The sequence below is a fragment of the Oryctolagus cuniculus genome, chromosome 3 (assembly GCF_964237555.1).
Source record: "Oryctolagus cuniculus chromosome 3, mOryCun1.1, whole genome shotgun sequence".
Lineage (NCBI taxonomy): Eukaryota > Metazoa > Chordata > Mammalia > Lagomorpha > Leporidae > Oryctolagus > Oryctolagus cuniculus.
The window spans coordinates 74,946,920-74,966,191 of record NC_091434.1 but is presented as its reverse complement, the minus strand read 5'-3'; the positions used below and the strand labels follow the sequence as shown (position 1 = coordinate 74,966,191).

At 33.8% G+C, this 19,272-nt stretch overlaps 1 protein-coding gene across 3 annotated transcripts in view; it reads right to left on the bottom strand.

Annotated features, from left to right (window-relative positions):
- The window catches only part of SCN7A (sodium voltage-gated channel alpha subunit 7), a 97,418-nt gene that overhangs the window by 11,486 nt on the left and 66,660 nt on the right, over positions 1–19,272 (bottom strand). For all 3 annotated transcript variants that reach the window (XM_070070735.1, XM_070070734.1, XM_070070736.1), the window contains 8 exons: positions 17,010–17,183; positions 14,913–15,269; positions 10,265–10,702; positions 9,353–9,458; positions 7,059–7,213; positions 4,425–4,598; positions 2,072–2,179; positions 517–795 (listed from right to left, as the gene is read on the bottom strand). In XM_070070735.1, the coding sequence (XP_069926836.1) occupies positions 517–795; positions 2,072–2,179; positions 4,425–4,598; positions 7,059–7,213; positions 9,353–9,458; positions 10,265–10,702; positions 14,913–15,269; positions 17,010–17,183 (1,791 nt within the window). The remainder of the gene's footprint in view (positions 1–516; positions 796–2,071; positions 2,180–4,424; positions 4,599–7,058; positions 7,214–9,352; positions 9,459–10,264; positions 10,703–14,912; positions 15,270–17,009; positions 17,184–19,272) is intronic.

Genomic DNA, 19,272 nt, shown 5'->3' with positions numbered 1-19,272 from the left:
ATATTTTAAGATGGTATACAATAGGGCAATACATAAATAAATGGTAAATGAACTCATGCTGCCAAGTGTCACAGCTACTTGGAATTGGTGTACATGTGCTTTTCTGGGGGATAGAAAAGAGAGAAATAGTCCAACTCTTTACATTTGGCAAATATTGGCTCACTGAGTAGTCTTTCCTCAAGGCAATAAACAGAAAAAAAGGTAGTGACCCAGAGTGGATCAAAGAATTATGACTCTATTACTTGGTCATTGATTGCACAAATAGGTTTGGTCAGTAACTGCTATTTTCTCTGTCAATCCTACCTTCCTCTCTACTTCCTTCTCCAACGGGCAGAAGTATATTTCACTTTTATGTCTCTGGAGGAATCTAGTATAGTATTTCCTGTAACACTTATTGACTAATAATTGCTAAAATATTTTATAACCAAATTTTTTAATCATCTGCAGTTAGTCCTTTGTATTCAACCTATAATACAGATGAATATATAATTAATAAAACGTCAATAGTATACTTACTACTTGAAGCAGAGAAAGGAAACCATTTCCAATATTATCAAAGTTTAGTTTTGCATTTTCCCATGGCATGGAGTCATTAAAAACAAGACTTTCACACTGAGTCTTATTCATGACTTCAGATACATAAAACCTTTCTCCACTTGTTGGATCAATGCATTCATAGAATTTCCCAGCAAATAAGTGCACTCCCATGATACTAAAAATCAGCCAGATCATAAGGCAGACCAGAAACACATTCAAACTTGGTAAAGTAGTTTTTATCAAAGCTCTCACAACCACCTGGCATATAAAAAAATACACGTATGACATTTCCAGTCAAATTAAAAATAACAATCAATGCAATTTTCTACTGAAAAAATTAAAAGGGCCATACATAAAATAGCCCACATGGCAGTATTGTGATGATCTAAATAGAAATTCATTTCAATAAAAAATGTACATTAAAACTCGAGATACACTCACAATGTACAAGTTAATGGTAACAGGGAGGATTATTACAAGTACCAGAATAAATAATTATTTCACTGATTTAACATTTTTATTCATTTCTTATATTGAGTCAGAAATATTCAACTGATATGTGCATATGCAATAATCTAGAAAACTCATAAAAAAAAGACAGAATGGACCTAGAACTGGCTTGAGGAGTCTACTTGTAGGAAGGATAAGCTGAGAATTGCAGAATCAGTGAAGCCATTCTAAATGGTTCAGTCTAACAATTTTCTTCCCAGTGGTCAACATTCCATAACACAGGACTTGTAAGAATTTATGGTTTGTACTATATGACTTTAAAAAATGTAAATTTATTTTGAAATCAAAACTTTTTCTTTAATTCAGTAAATAACTACTTTGTGTATACATGTTCTTAGAATTTTAAAAAGTTAGCTAACATCATAGCTTCATTTTCTGACATTTTTTTAAAATTGAGAAAAAAAATCACACATATCTATGTGGGTTAAATATGTATCATTTTATGTGACATTATCTAAAAATATTATATTATTTTAAAAAATTCAGAACTTTTTTATTTGAGAGACAGAACAAGAGAGAGAGATGTGCTTCACCTGCTGGTTCATGGCTCAAGTGACCCAAATGGATGGGACAGGGCTGAAGTCAAAGTGTGGAGCCAGGAAGGCAATCTAAGTCTCCCACAGCAGTGGCAGGAACCTAATCACTGAGCCATCACTGCTGCCTCCCAGGATCCGCATTTGCATGAAGCTGGAATCAGGAGCCAGAGCCAGGAAACAAACTCAAGGGCTCCGATATGGAGTGTAGACATCTTAACCACCATGTTAAATGCCTCCTCCATAAAGATATTATTTTTTTTCAATTAAAATTTCTCTAATAATATTTTCTTTTTTCTTATTTTATGTGTTTTTATATCTTAGCAATATGGACCTAAAATCTCAGTAAGCACAACTAATCTACAAATTTTCTATATTTAAGCAGTAGAATATAAGACTTTTATTGTATTGATATTCTTAAAGGTACAAATGAGAAGACAACAAAGTTTATTAACAAAAAATATAGATTATGTTAAAAACTTTTATCTTACCTTCATTCTTTCAAATTGAGATAGAACTCTGAGTGCCCGTAGAAATTTAATAGAACAAAGTGGTTTTAGCTCTTCTCGAGTTTTGCCTATTAAACTAAGACAAAACACCTATACATATATAAAAAAGAGTTAATAAGACCATCTTAATTAAAATAACATGTAAAATTAACTGCATTTATCCAAAAAAATACACAAAACCTATCAATAAATATGTGTAATACTTTAATGCATATAAAAACATCTTGACAATAACTTACACAAAGTTATCAGAGAATAGTTTTATGTCAAAATCACTTTAAGAAGATAAAACAAGCCAGTGCTGCGGCTCACTAGGCTAATCCTCCGCCTTGCGGAGCCGGCACTCCGGGTTCTAGTCCCAGTCGGGGCACCGGATTCTGTCCCGGTTGCCCCTCTTCCAGGCCAGCTCTCTGCTATGACCAGGGAGTGCAGTGGAGGATGGCCCAAGTACTTGGGCCCTGCACCCCATGGGAGACCAGGATAAGTACCTGGCTCCCGTCATTGGATCAGCGTGGTGCGCCGGCTGCAGCGCGCTAGCTGTGGCGGCCATTGGAGGGTGAACCAACGGCAAAGGAAGACCTTTCTCTCTGTCTCTCTCTCTCACTGGCCACTCTGCCTGTCCAAAAAAAAAAAAAAAAAAAAAAAAAAGGAAGATAAAACAAAAAATTATTCTGGTAGTAAGGAATATGTAGTATTGAGATAAACACAAATGTATATATTTTATTTTCTGTATCATCAAGGACTAGTATCTATATTTTTAAGTTTGAAATTAGATTAAAATCAATTAAAACCAATTTTATGATTTTTTCAAAAGCAGTACTGTTATAGAATACATTAACATAATTAAAATTTGTAAATATATTCACATGTGTATCTACATACAAACATGGCTAAGACAAAATACAAAATAGGATTTCAAAAGGAAACCATCAAGAAGGATATGAATATTGTTAAATCAAAAGTTCAAGGCACAAATATGTATAATGATATAGTAATGTGATTTTTTAAAAGTACATATGTATCTACAGAAATCACTTAAGATTAATGCTAATTAAAATTAAGCAAAGTGATATAGATAAGATTAATTTTTATTTTATCTTTATTTTCTGTATATTCAAGTCAACATCCTATATTAAAGAGATCATTTTACAGCAGATCTTCAAGTAAGGGCACCATAGTCCTAATGTGGATGGATATGGACATAGGAGAATAATCACTAGGAAACAGGAAGGTGAGCTGCAGGCAGTGTGGTTTGGTTGGAGTAGAGGTTAATTTCCAGGAATTAGTTTACAATACAGAGATCAGCTACTGCAAGTCAATTATACATTGTGGAAGTGTTATCCTATTTTTTAGAATAGGGAGCCTTTGCTCAATCAACGACAAAATATTAGAACATATATGCCAGGACTTGTTCTAGGCACGAGGATAAAGGAAGGAAGAAAACGAAGTAAAAATTCTGCACTAATGGAACTTATTGATTTGTCAGAAAACATAGACAAAAACAAAATGAATGAATAAATTATTTAATACGAATAAGGACTGTAGAGATGAATAAAGCAGAGAAAGGAAAAAAGAAGTATTGTGTGGTTGCAGTATAAAAACAAGGCAGTGAGGAAAAATCCACCTCCAAAGGTTTCATTTCATCAAAGACATAAATGTCAACAGAAGTTCCAGGTGGAAAGAAGAGTAAGTGAAAGGCCCTGAAATGGAAGTAATCTTGTTTAGTTTGTGGAGCTTCATGAAGAGCCATGCTGGTGGTTCAATAAACAGACCGGGACCCGAGGAAAGAATAGTAAGAGACAACATTGGATCATGTGGAGACTTGTGGGTCTTTGACTCTCAAGACCAGCTGAAGTGAAGTGACATGAGCTGACTGCTATTTCATAGTCACTCTGCTGATTTGGTGGAGAACCCAGTGAAGGTGTGCAGTGTGAGAAGCAGGGATATCAGTTTGAAATCTACTGTCAGGATCCAAATGAGAAATTTTGATAGCGTGGATCTGCACAGCACTGGTTATAACTGCATTTTTGGATATATGATTTAAAATTGAAGTCAAAAGAAAAAGATTTTAGTTTGCTAATATTTTTAGACATCATGTAACAAACCTATCATATGGAAGTTCATAGGTAACTAGTACAATGAAATATAAAATGCTGAACTTTTAAAACTTTATAATAAGATCAATATTTAACATTTTAAATAAAGAGAGGTGGAATATTAGTCATTGAAAATTGTACATCAGAAGGAAATTGAAAACAAATGTGAACAAAACATTTAAGAGTAAAGAAGAAAAGTAAATCAAATAGCATTCTAAATATTTATTTGAAATACATACAATAACAACCATGAAGTCCAGTTTGTACCAGTTGTTAGAGAAATAAGCTTTAAAACCATAGGCAATCCACTTTAGAAGCATTTCCAGAATGAATATGTAAGTGAAGATCATGTCAGCATATTCTAATAATATTTTAATAGTTTTTCTCTGATCAATATATATATCTTCAAAAGCCTGTGGGTAAAAAAAATCCCTCAGGGTTAGTGTTCACAGAATTCCTAAAAACTCCTTGAAAGAATGAAACTGTATCCATAATAAGCAGTTGATGAAAAAAGTCACAGACTGTAGTCTCTAGGGCTTTTTCATTTTGCTTGGATTTAATGATAGTATCAATAATTACCATTTTTTCATCTCATACCTATGGCATTCATTTATCCTAGGACTTCTTCTTATAAAGACTAAACAAGGCTTCATACTTGTTCTTTGGCCCTAGAATATGGCTATAGGACATTGTATATCTTCCACTAAAATTAAAGCTAGATTGTCTTCTGTAAATTTGGATTTCATACACCAGGAACAAAAGGACTTTCAGAGACATTTGATCTGAATCATTGTGAGGAGTGGGATGCTGTAACAAAATAGAAGCCAGAAGAAAACAAGCATACATATTGTTTGAATCTATGTTTTAAGTACAAAAGTGGATAACACTAATCTATGTTAATAGAAGTCCACATGACTACCCATATGGAGTGGAGAATTAGTTGTGAGGAATAATGTTCTGTTTCTGAATCTAAGTGACTATTAACATCAGCATACTCATTTTGTGCAAACTCAGGATATGTAGAGTCTTCAGTTTTTGTCTTAAATGTCATGTATCAATAAGGGGTTTAATATAAAACTCACCCAGTGCAAAGCCTGGTTCTGAACCATGACTCCCAATCATGATTTTCTTTGCTCTGTATACCTCACACTTAACTAGTTCTTGCGTATGCTTCTCTGCTTTTCCTTAGTTAAATGCAAACAAATGAAAATCTACATTATATTTGCATCCTTTCTTATATTAAATACAGCATGACATATACTCTGTCCTATGCCCTTCTTTCCTCAATTATCACTATATCTTAGAGCATGAAATAACCAGCAAACAGGCAGCTTCTGTATTATTTAAAATAGCTGCATAATATTCCATTGGATGACTGTACCACAGTATATTTTTTAAAAATATTTATTTATTTGTTTGTTTGTTTTTTAACTTTATTTAATAAATATAAATTTCCAAAGTACAACTTTTGGATTATAGCAGCTTTTTCCAACCATAACCTCCTTCCCACCCACAGCCATCCCATCTCCCACTCTCTCTCTCAACCCATTCTTCATCAAGATTCATTTTCAATTATCTTTATATACAGAAGATCTACTTAGTATTTACTAAGTAAAGATTTCAACAGTTTGCACCCACACAGAAACACAAAGTATAAACTACTATTTGAGTACTAGTTATAGCATTAATTCACATAGTACAACGCATTAAGGACAGAGATTCTACATGGGGAGTAGTGATTTAACAATTGACACTCTTATTTATGATGTCAGTAATCACCCAAGGTTCTTGTTATGAGCTGCCAAGGCTATGGAAGCCTCTTGGGTTCACCAACTCCGATCTTATTTATACAAGGCCATAGTCAAAGTGAAAGTTCTCTACTCCCTTCAGAGAAAGGTACCTCCTTCTTTGATGGCCCGTTCTTTCTGCTGGCATCTCACTCACAGAGATCTTTCATTTAGTTTTTTGTTGTTTTTTTTTTTTTTTTTTTTTTTTTTTTTTGACAGTGTTTTGGATTTCCATGCCTGAAATACTCTCATGAGCGTTTTAGCTGGATCCGAATGCCTTAAGGGCTGATTCTGAGGCCAGAGTGCTGTTTAGGACATCTGCCATTCTATGACTCTGCTGTGTATCTCACTTCCCATGTTGGATTGTTCTCTTCTTTTTAATTCTATCAGCTAGCATTATCAGACACTAGTCTTGTTTATGTGATCCCTTTGACACTTAACCCTATCATTATGATCAATTATGTATTGAAACTGATCACTTTGACTAGTGAGATGGCATTGTGTACCACAGCATATTTAAGCACTCATATTTTGTGGGTCCTTTTTCCCCATAAATCTTTGATATAACAATGAATATTTCAGAAAATTTTAACATATAGTCAAATATGTGTAGGATAATTTCACAGGTATAATTGTAATTAAAAGATCCTTAAAATACATATAATACTTCTCTTTCTTTTTTTGAATGGGTACCAAAGTACTAGAAAAGCACAGCAGAATTTTGGTTGTACAAGCTATAAAACTCTTTCACAAAAAACTTCATTAAAAGCAACTAGAATCAGGTTTCTACTTTTGGTCCATTTTACCACAGTAGAGCATATATTTTGAAGTCATATTATTTACTTAACATTTTGATGCTAGTGTTTAATGGCAGAATTAAATTTATTAAATTCAACACTGATGCACAGACTTTCCAAGAACAAGTGACATATACTTCCTAAAATGAAAATCCCAGAATACAAAATTTTTCAGTTTACCAAGTCTTCTGGGGAAAGTAATAATCTAGCATGGTGACTTTTCTGAATTAAGAGAATTATCATATATTTATCCCGGGGACAGGGTCACTCACCCTGACTGCTCACTTACCAGAGCACTTGTGCTGAATAAAGTGACAAGTCCAATGAAACACTTGAACCAACTGTTTTCAACTATCTTGCAGCAAGTTTTCCTTATGTTCTGCCAGATTTTTCCTCTCCTAGATAGTCTACTGATTTGACCAGGTGAAGATCTCCGTCTACAACCTGACAAAAATAGAACTGATAAGAGCAAAAATCTAGAAAACTCACTAAAAAGTAAATGTCTTAAACTTGCCAGCATATGCTTCCTCAGTTATTTACAGATGCTGACGTAAGTAGTCTCTGATTTCCAAATATTTGATTGATTTTTACTTCTGCTACAGTGATCATTGCAATCACCAAGGAGGAAAACATGAGTTTGGTAGTTGCAGAAAGAAATAAATTATTCAAAGGCTTGGAACATCAACTCCTCTGAAGAATATTTTGAGAATGAAACTTATCCTCCATCCCTACAAAAATAAACACCAACACAACATCTTCTGTATGTTATATTTTGGTACAATGCCTGAAAATTAAGCAAGAAGATTCACTTCAGCAAATCAAACATTCCCACTTAAAAACATTCATAAGATGTTAAAAGACAATATGTTGATTAAACCAACTGGATTCTTTGATTTCAGTTCTTGGGTGGCAAGGAAATGAGACTTCTGATTGAAACTATTGGAGGAGGTAACCAGGATTGTAAAATACTTTGTGTATGCGCTGAACTCTACCTCTGGTCAAGATCAGCAAAAGATAACTCAAGGCTTGAGAAGAGCATGACTAACAGGTTAATAATATTAAAGGAAATGGAAGTGGTTGGAGTCAGAAGTCAAAACATTTCAGTTTAGACTTTTGCCTACTGTCAAATATTGCAACTCTAGTCTGAAAAATGTAAACATGTTTCTTCCCCTGTCTCAGAGGATGCAATTCCTGGAATTCAAGCAACAAAGATTCTTATTTTGAAGAATGGAATTTGAGTACTCAGCAATTATCATTTTGATATCTTTTTCATGATTTCAAGTGACCAAACCTGTAGTAATTTTTTCATCTTACCAAGAAACTAACTTAAATTATAAATCAGAGAGGTGTGTGTTACATATCTATATGTAATACCAGATAACTGACTGCATTATATACATTTCTTAATATTCATATGAAATATATAAATGTGTCACTGTCACAAATTGTCTTCCTATGAACATTATTGGATATTTTCATATGAATATTATAAATATTCATCCTATTTCACTATGTCTAAATATACTTTATTTCCCTTCTAGACACACACACACACACACCTAACTTAACAATATTGATTTTCTGTTTTACTCTTAAATCTTGTTGTAAATTAAATATGAACAATATGTATACAATTTTACCCAATATTACTTATAGAATGGAAAAGCACATTTTAGAATTAATGTTACCCAGAATATTACACTGAGACAACACTATTAACAGCTCTTTTCTGCATTAACTACATTGATCAAAATGTCTATAAATAATTTAATGGGCCGGCGCCGCGGCTCACTAGGCTAATCCTCCGCCTTGCGGAGCTGGCACACTGGGTTCTAGTCCCGGTTGGGGCGCAGATTCTGTCCTGGTTGCCCCTCTTCCAGGCCTGCTCTCTGCTGTGGCCAGGGAGTGCAGTGTAGGATGGCCCAGGTGCTTGGGCCCTGCACCCCATGGGAGACCAGGAAAAGCACCTGGCTCCTGGCTCCTGCCATCGGATCAGCGCGTTGCGCCGGCTGCAGCGCACCGGCCGCAGCGGCCATTGGAGGGTGAACCAACAGCAAAGGAAGACCTTTCTCTCTGTCTCTCTCTCTCACTGTCCACTCTGCCTGTCAAAAAAAAAAATTTAATGATGTTTGATGATATTAATGGTATTATTTGTGGTTATTCTTTTTTGGTCAGATTCTCTTTCAAGATTACACACACACACACAATTTGCACACATATGTACAAATACACTAATTTAATTTTTTGACAATATTATATGTTTTATCCTCATATCTTGGAGTGGGAAACTGAATCAGAGAGGAAATTTAGTGGTATACTGGGGGTTCAAGTCAACATATCTGATTCCACAGCCAACTGTTTTTTATCACAGTAAAAGACTATTTACAAGCAGGCCCTTTCTCTCTTTTCTCAGTGTTTGTTGACATTTGTTTTAACTATGAGGATGTAGTTGGGTGCCTGTGTGTGTGTATTCTGTAGCCAAACTAATAAACTCTCTAACATTAAAAGAAATTTAAAATTATTATTTAGGTTAAGAAAAATTTTGTCTAATTTCAACAAAATTATTAAAGAAATTTTTCTTACCATTTTTCAGATGCTTTGGCTTTTCATGTTCATAGACCATATCTTCTTCCTCAGAGATAGCAATGTCCACTGTACTGCATTCAGATGAGCTGGACTGCTTCAGTTTCTGAAAGGTAATGTGCCATCAAAAATGTGATTAAAATACTGTTTTCTTGCTGTAAAGAAAGCTTATTACATTTTCAGAAGTAAAAGAATTTGGTATAGAAAGAATGGTATCATGTTTAAAGGAACTTAGGCCAATTCCATGACTGATATAAAAATACATATATATTAATGTGAATTGAAGTTTTTAGAAAATTATTTTAAAATAATTTAACCTAAAATAGCATTACAAAAATTTTACTTTAATTTTTATTAATTGCTTTTTAATAGATTCAATGTGTTTTGTAGATACAATTTTAAGAACATATTCCCCCCTCCCCACTTCTTCAGCTTTCCTTCTCATCTTCCTTCTTGGCGTTCTTCTAATATAAACTTTAAATCATTTTAAAGATCAACAAGTCCAGAGATGTTTAGCGATTTCTCCATTCATACCCACTGATTTTAACTTTGGTTCCTTCAATGTGCTTTTCATAATCCCAAATTAACAGTTTATTAATTTCTGAGACCTCACACTTGTATTATATATTTCCTAAATGTTTACTATCTACTTGGTATTTTCCTATGTAATACTGAACTATTTTTTCATAATCCTTCTATCTACTCCACAAAATATATAGCACACTTTTTATGTTCATTTACAGGTGAGAAAACAGAATCTCAGACATCTTAATTTTATCATTGGCCTAAAGCCAGCAGCTGGAAGTAGTAGAGTTAGGTTTAATGGATCATCTGACCAACTTCACCACTGATTTACTTATTTCTAAACAAGAATATAAATCAACAACAAATAAATTTATTAAAAGATCTTACCTCTTTGCTGTCTCCATCACCTGACTTGCTCTGAATCTCCTTGTTATCCAGATTTTCTATATCAGATTCTCCTGAGGCAATTGGCACTGTTTCTGAGACACTAGGACTGGGCATAAGTGACAGATTCTCATTTTCAGTCATGGTGTTTTTCTCAGTGCCAATACTTTTTTCCTTATCCTTGAGGAAATCTTGAGTGTTGCTCAGTTCAGAAAGAGTATGGTCAGACATATTCTCTTTAACATACATGTCATTCACTTGGTTCATTGTCTCCCTTGGAGCACTTTGTTTTTTGCATAATATTTTAAGTAGCATATAGTTTATTCCCTTCTTTATCCTTGCCATTGCAAGTTGGAGATTTTTTGTTTCATTGTTCTCTTCAGTTTTTGCAGCATTGTATGAACTAAATGAGCTCACCAATGCCAGAAACAGGTAAAGTATCTAAGAGGAAGTAAAATGAGACTAAATGAATGCCATTTTCCCCTTAAAATTTTTAAAATGCCTTTTTAAAAAGCTTACCAGATATTTGAAAACAGAGCACATGATCTGCAATGCTATTGAGATCTAACTAATCTAATTTGTAAGGAGAATGCTGGAGGCTTGCATAGCCAGCAGTCATCTTAAGCCCCAGTGACTTATGCAATATGATCTTTTTTCTATTCTATAAATGAAGAGCAAGGCTTATCAAAGGTCACACCAATTAGATTCAAGTTTGTCTTATTCCACAGCTTATTTTATCACTGTGCCAGCCTGTCTCACACAAGGGGAGCAAATTAGGTGGGATGCCAGGTGGCTGACTTCACTTTACTCCAGTAGCACAGTAGGATTTGCAACCCAATCAGGCTTCTTAGGGGTAAAGAGTTCTCCATGGTGCTGAAGCTATATCTAGTAGTTATTGAAATAGCCAAGCATGTAGGCAAGGGAAGAGGTGTCAAGTAGATTAGCTGATTCTCTGTTTTAATAAATTTGGTAATAGAAAAAAAACATGAGTGATAGAAAAATCATTCCTGGGAGCCGGCCCCATGGGAAGAAATCTAAATACTCATTTTTTAAAAATTTCTTTCAAAATTTTGGATCCATGTGAAGAAGTGCGAATCTCAAACACAGGCTCTACCATTCTCTTAGAGGCCACACTGTGAGCATTTGTATCATTGTTAGAACGGTAGGTCTCTTATGTATAGTTGTTTCTTTTTCCTCTTTTGGCCAAGTATTAGACAAAGTACAAACTAAAGAAAGGGCATTAGGTAAGTGTTTCATGACTATAAGCTTCATGTGATTAGTAACCAGGTTTTTCTCTTAATGAGAAATATGCCAGTATATTTTAAGTGAATATAATACAAGATTTATTATATTGTAAACTCACATTTAAACATGCATATGCATATACAGTGGATATTTTATATGGCTGAAAAGGAAGTTCATTCTAAAAGTTCAAAATGCCATAAAATTGTGGTGAACGGAAATAACTTCATAACACTGCAGAACTCCACCAATTTGTTCATATATGCTTTGAATTTTTAAAAACAGTATAGTCTCTTAAGGAAATCAAAGTCAAAATAGAGTGTGTAAAGGGCCCAAGCTAGGAATGATTTATGAGCTGTAAATGGAGTATTAATAAAGGGAAGGGAAAAGGTAGGGATCAAGAGTAACTTTCCTCTGCCCACAGCAATATAACTAGATTTAAAACATGAATGTATTGCTTTCTGTTAAGAGAGGAAAAGTGAAGAAATGCATCCAAAACAAGACACTTAAATGTTTCCCTTGAAATTGGTTTTTAGCCACCTCAAAGAGATCCACTTATTGAATGAGAATTGACCCTTCATTCCAAAATAGATCGAAAAGAAACAGAAAGGAAGGTCATGATTTATCTAAGTATTGATTTTCTGATTAGGAATCAGGAAATAAACTTGTATTAAAGTATTTAACATGAACAGAGTTATTTTTTGTTTTAATTCTGTTCTAATTAAATATAAATATACTGAATTTGAGAAAATATAAATCTACATAGAATACAAATTTATGATCAATTTTTACTTTCAAAAGTAACTGAATTTTATGTTTTATATATTTTTTCTTTTTATTTTTCTATCCATTATTATTTTGTTTATATAACTATAACCAGACACCAAAACACAGTGGCCACCATGTCAGTTGTAGGTAAAACTCATGGAAGAAAATCGATCCTTTAAAAAATAAAACTTCTAGGTAATATTAAATAATTAACAAAAATCTATAAATGTGGACCTTAATTTTTCTAAAATATAAATTAAAACAAATATGTATGATTTATAAGGTGCTAGATGATCTTATTTAAATTATGACAATCCTATAAGGCACGTAATATTATGTTCATTTCCTATAAATGTAGTCAAATTTAAAGGTTCTGTGTTATATGCCCAAAATCATTTAATTACTATAACTGGAATGTGAAACTATGCTTGGATCTGAACTCTTCCTTTCCTACAACTCAACATGACAGGATTTTATGAAAAGTTACTTAAGTATCTGATTTTGTATAAGATTTTTAAGTGTTTCCATTTTAAGATCAGAATCACTGTTGAGATCTTATTATATTATAAGACAAAAACATTATTATCATGGTGTGCCACAGCTGGATGACTCTTAATGGAATAAAGTTGAAAAGATTTAGTAGACCAAGAAGTATGATGGCCAATCAATTGGAAATGGAGTTTCATGTAATTCCATTTTATCCTGAAATTCTCCCTGCACTTGAACTTTCTGATCAGTAGCAATAAAAAATTTACAAATAGAATGGACTTCAGAAGTAAGGAAAGAGAAATGCTTCAACATTTTATATAAAATATATAATATTAGCATATATTTTAAGTATAGTACATTAAGAATATATAACATGTCTCAATATTCTTCATTGCTCTTGAACTCTGTGTGTGTGTGTGTGTGTGTGTGATGTTGCTGATTTCCTCAAAATCCATAGATCTTCCTTTAGGAGACAGAAACCTGCAGTTCATTTGAGACAGAAACTTGTAGTCCATTTGAGAAGCTACCTTTATTCTATTGTTATTCATCGTTTGGGTTTGGACTGATGCCATCTCTAGCTCCAAAGGAGAGCTTTGAGGAGTGGCTTAAAATAATAAATGTATCCCACACTCTGTGCAGTAAAGATTATTTCAGAAACGGGCAGGTGATTCAGAACCACTGAGATAACAGGAAAGTTTGCTGTGGTTTCTAGGAAAGAAATTCTCTCTTCTATTAGACATGAGATGATTTGAAGATGCAAGACTATAAAGTGAAATAGTCATCTTGATAACACAGAAGATACCAGGTAGAGAGGAATACAGAGATGGAACTGAGATATATAGAAACCTGTCTCTAATGATCGTATTGGAATACCTGTGCCACTCTACGACTACAATTAAGATTGTTCTCTGTTTTGTCTTATGTAGGCTAACATATATGCTCACTCTTGACTGTGCTTTGTCACTAGGAGTTGAACATGTATTGCTAGCTACAAAAGGCAGGAAGTACTGAAACAGTTTCACATGTTGGATAGTGTTCCAGGCTTTATGATAAAAGAAGAGTAATGGTCTCTTCTGTCATGGGATCTAATACCAAGATAGACAATTATATCAACAATTAACAGAATGCCAATATGGTAAAGTACATGACAAGAATTTTTCCCAAGTTGAAATAGGAACTGAGGAAGGGCACAAACAAAACTGAGTCTAACTTTTATTTTTTTTCTTTCAGTCTCTTATAAAATGTACTTGATATTTATGACATATGAGTAAAAGGCAAATATCGAATCTTCCTGTAAGAACCATTTTCTTTTATAAACCATACCTTTTTCTCAGAAGCAGTAAAAGCTACTTACTCAGTTCATGTAACACCACTTTGATTATTAGGAAATTTAGAAGTGAAAGCTTTCTGTCTTGGTAAATGCATAAAAACAGACCAGTGTTTTTCAATCTTGGCTGTACAATTTAATCAACTGAGGTTTTTAAAAATCCTGATGACCAGGCCATAACAACAAAATTAGAATCTCTGGGAATGGATCCAAGGCATGCTTTAACTAAATCCCCAGGTAATTCTGGTGTGCAGGCTATTTTGACAGCCAGTGTTACATTTAAGTGCTTCTTAAAATTTAATGTGCACACAATTACCTGAGAATGCTGTTACAATGAAGATTATGCTTCCTTAGCTCTGGGATGGTGTCTGAATGTCTGCATTTCTAGCCATCTCTGTGTGATTTCAATGCAAACAGCGCTTTCCGGTAGACATATTATACAAGTCAAATACACAATTTAAAATTTTCCAATAGTCACATTAAAATCATATAAAAATAGGTAAAATTAATTTTACTAATGTGCCAAATTTTACTAAATGTATATAGTTAAATATAAATATTTTAAAATATATTCAATGATAAAATTATTTCTGAAATTTTTACATTTATTTTCAGGTCCAACTATAAATGCAGTGTCATTTTTACATTTCTAGCAAATCTCAGATTGGACCAAGTATATTTCCACTGACAATCACATATGGAAAGGAGTCAACTTACTGGAAAACTTAGTTATGGATAACTGGATTCTCATTAATTCTCATCATGAAAATACCAGACTGCATTATACAAGATTTCCCAAAGAAAAATAAAGCATGGACTACTTACCAGTAAGTTTCCGATTAAAATAACCATCATGTAAAACAAAATACACTGAGGTTGGCCTGCTACTTCCATGCAGTCCCATAGGGTTTCTATCCACTCTCCACAGAGAATCCGGAACACATTCATGAAGGAGTGGAAGAAGTCGGACATGTGCCAGCGCGGGAGTCGGCAGTCTTCGTCGATGCGGCAGACAAAGGTCCTGTAACTGCTACCAAACAACTTCATGCCAAACACAGAAGAAAAGAAAACGAACGTGAACAGCAGCAGGATCACTTCCTTCAGGTCGTCCAGTGAATTACTAAGAGTCAGCATCAGCTTCTCAAAAGTTGGCCAATATTTTCCCAACTTGAAAATCCGCAACTAATAGAACAAAATAGAGAAAACAAGAGCAAGAAACAACAACCAAAAATAAAAAAATCTGGTCAGTATTGACTACAATGTACATTTAAATATTTATCAACATTACACAAATGTACAAATATAGCCTTTAAAGTAATGTTATTAAAGTATTACTATTACATAATATTCATTTTATGTGTGATTCTTAATGAGTGTTACATATTCTGTAGTTTTGTAAACTAACTCTATTGATATAGTTTTTCTTGATCTGCCAACCCCCCCATTCATTCTTGGCTTTTTCTTTCACAATATATTGGAAATTTCTCCACTTTGTAACTGACAGATGATAATGAAAGTCTTCCAGGATCCACCGCTGAATTCCACTAAAAGTCCTATCACATATTTTCCCTTAAAAGTATCATATCAAAGATGAAACAGAATAGGTTCAGTCCAAATATTCCCCTTCTTTTCATTAGATTTTTAAATGCTATCAACAGAACAATGTTGCCTTCACATTTTTGGTCACCATATAACAGTTGAAAATCTAAAGCCTATACATTATTTTTATATGTACTATGCCATTTGATTTTTCCTAGTCTCTGGTTGGCATTCTGGATTCAAGAGTAAGATACTTACACATGCCTGTGTAAAATTTAATCATCTTAGATTCAGCCCATTATTATTTTTAATATAGTTTGATTCTTTATTTTAGCATATCTTATTCATTCTAGTAATCATATTTCTTTTTATAATTTTCTGATTTACACAATGATCTCAAATTGTAGACATATACTGATTTCAGCTTTATAATCTTAATATACCCAACTATACTAAGTGAGGTATTTCAAGAGTTTGTGTAAAAAAAAAGAAAGTAAAAGATTAGTTTATTTTGCTATAAATTTTTTTAAACTCCATGAGTAGGTTTTCATTGTATGCAATGGAAAATTATCTGAAGAGCCTTTATATGCATAGATTTCACACAAAAATTATAAAAATACTATGATGACTTAACTAGTCCTTTTATTTTTTTTTATTTATTTATTTTTTTGACAGGCAGAGTGGACAGTGAGAGAGAGAGACAGAGAGAAAGGTCTTCCTTTGCCGTTGGTTCACCCTCCAATGGCCGCCGTGGCCGGTGCGCTGCAGCCGGCGCACCGCGCTTATCCGATGGCAGGAGCCAGGAGCCAGGTGCTTTTCCTGGTCTCCCATGGGGTGCAGGGCCCAAGCACCTGGGCCATCCTCCACTGCACTCCCTGGCCACAGCAGAGGGCTGGCCTGGAAGAGGGGCAACCGGGACAGAATCCGGCGCCCCGACCAGGACTAGAACCCGGTGTGCTGGCGCCGCTAGGCGGAGGATTAGCCTAGTGAGCCGTGGCGCCGGCTTAACTAGTCCTTTTATAAATGTAATTTTCTTCCTTACATTTAGAAATATTTAGAACCTTACATTTAGAAATAACTGGATTCCTTTTTCTTAGTAATAGACTTTTAGAAGTCTTCACCAATCTTACCTTTTAAAACAGTTTCATTGACCCTGCTTCCCAGAACTACATCTCTAATGTGCTGCTAATACCAACTAGTTTAATATGCTGGTCAAATAGCAGCATTGAAGACTATTTGCTCCTTCTTGGGATCACCTAGATCATTATATATCAAGGAATTCATTTAATACTCTCAATGACCAAATGGGATAATTTCCCTTTTAGGTTTGAAAACTGAGATAAATTTTGATAAAGTAAAAATTAGGTCTTGGATTCTACTTACCATCCTTAATGATTGAAAAAGAGCCATTCCTTCAACATTTGCTAGATAAACTTCAGTTAATCCATGGAACACAATTATGCTATCAAAAATGTTCCAACCTACTTGGAAATACCCATATGGATGCATGGCAATTATTTTAAAAATCATTTCTGCTGTAAAAATTCCAATGAAAACCTAAATAAAAATAAAACACATGGAGAAAGTGATTCCAAAATCTATATCCAATCCTACATACACAGAAACTTAACACAATGTTCATTTTTCATATACACCCTCTTTACAACTCCTGTTATAAGATGTAAGATCTAGTTACATCTGGAGTCTGTCTTACAATGACGGGGTCATAGGTTTTAACAATCTAACATGAAACACTTCACACAGAATTTTCAATTATTTTAATAAGTGCCATCTTTGATAAAAACAAAAGAATATTTGAGGATAAATATCTTTCCACTTTGAATAGTTACTCATGAGATGTGGAATATATGTGAGATATTTCATTTTTCAATTTGTAAAATAAAAGTATATGTGTTATTTTCTGTATTTTACATATACATGCACATAATTTTTACTATCCATGTACTTGGTCCAGAAAGAAAACAGAGCAAACCTGTGGAAATTAGACTTTAAAAATTGTATTGGCAGAAATAGCTAAAATACTATTTTGGTATCAAGTATATGTGTAATTCAAAACTGGTAACAAGTTGGCTGCATTAATACAATTAATTAATTAAACAAAACAAAATTAAACAAAAATAATACAAGCAAAGAAAACTACTAAAACATATTTGTTTGAATATGATTTTTTTAAACTTTTATTTAATACATATAAATTTGCAAAGTACAACTTTTGGATTATGGTGGCTTGTTCCCCCATAACCTCCCTCCCACCTGCAACCATCCCATCTCCCACTCCCTCTCCCATCCATTCACATCAAGATTCATTTTCAATTATCTTTATAAACAGGAGATTAATTTAGAATATACTAAGTAACGATTTCAACAGTTTGCACCCACACAGAAACACAAAGTATAAAGTACTGTTTGAGTACTAGTTATAGCATTAATTCACATAGAACAACAAATTAAGGAAAGAGATCCTACATGGGGAGAATTCTATTTTGCCTTATTCACTATATGTGAGATGTAGAATATATGTAAAATATTTTGCATTTCACTAATTGTGAAAAAGGAGAAATGATTCTCAAAATCTCAAAACTATAGTCTGTCTATGCTTTTGAGAAAAATGTCCTTTTCTATATAAAATCTGTTGAATTCCTTATTTAGTGGAGGGTTAAGCTTGTGATTATAAAATAAAGGAAAATGTGAGAAGTCAGATGGGTTAATAGGTAGTCAGGGGATCCCAATGGAATTTGGGGTGTAAAATATGTGCTTCCTTCCCCAAAACATTATCTTTAGCAAGAACAAACAGGCCACCCTCTTTCCTTTGGAATCTCCAAATTTACCATGAGAACAGCAAGGGAGCTCTTCCTGAGTGCATAGCTTATTGTGAAAACAAGTTACCTATCCCACCCTTAGCAGGCCAGACAGGATGGAGAATTGTGAATCAGGTCTTTTGATGGGTTTTTACCCCTGCCTGGTAACTGAATGCCAATCTGATTGTCAAGGTTTTTTTTTTTTTTCCTTCAAAATTGTACTTAAAAAGCCCACTGCCACCAGTCCTTTCGGGTTTTTTTCTTCTCTTGGAAGCCTCCCTCCATGCCTAGTTGGAGGTCCTTGATTCTAATAAATACTTTTAAATCTCTTTGCTGTCCACTTGCAAATTCTTCTTCCATGTGAGACAAAGAACCGAGGAATCAAAAATAACTGCCTCCATTTTTGTATAGCAAAAGTATGTCATTGCAAAAATTAAAAAAAAAAAAAAGGAAGGAGGAGGAAGGGTGGGAGTGGGACAGGAGGGAGGGTGGGATGGGAAATATCATTATGCTCCTACATCTATTTATAAAATAAATGAAATTTGTACAACTTTTATAAGCATAAAAGTTTTAAAAAGAAATAAAATAAGAATAAAAGAGGTACATCAAATAATCTCACCAAAATGAGAAGACCCAAATAAATAAATAAATAAACCAAAACCAAAGCAAAAGGCCATTAGGACATCCAGGGGAGGCTCTATTGTAATCAGGATTCCGAATTAAGGTATCATTGAAAATTGTGCTTTTTCAGTTTACCTCTGTCCCCTACTCTGATATGTGAGGTAATGGTAACAATAGAGTGCATATTTGAGAAGTGAGAGACAATG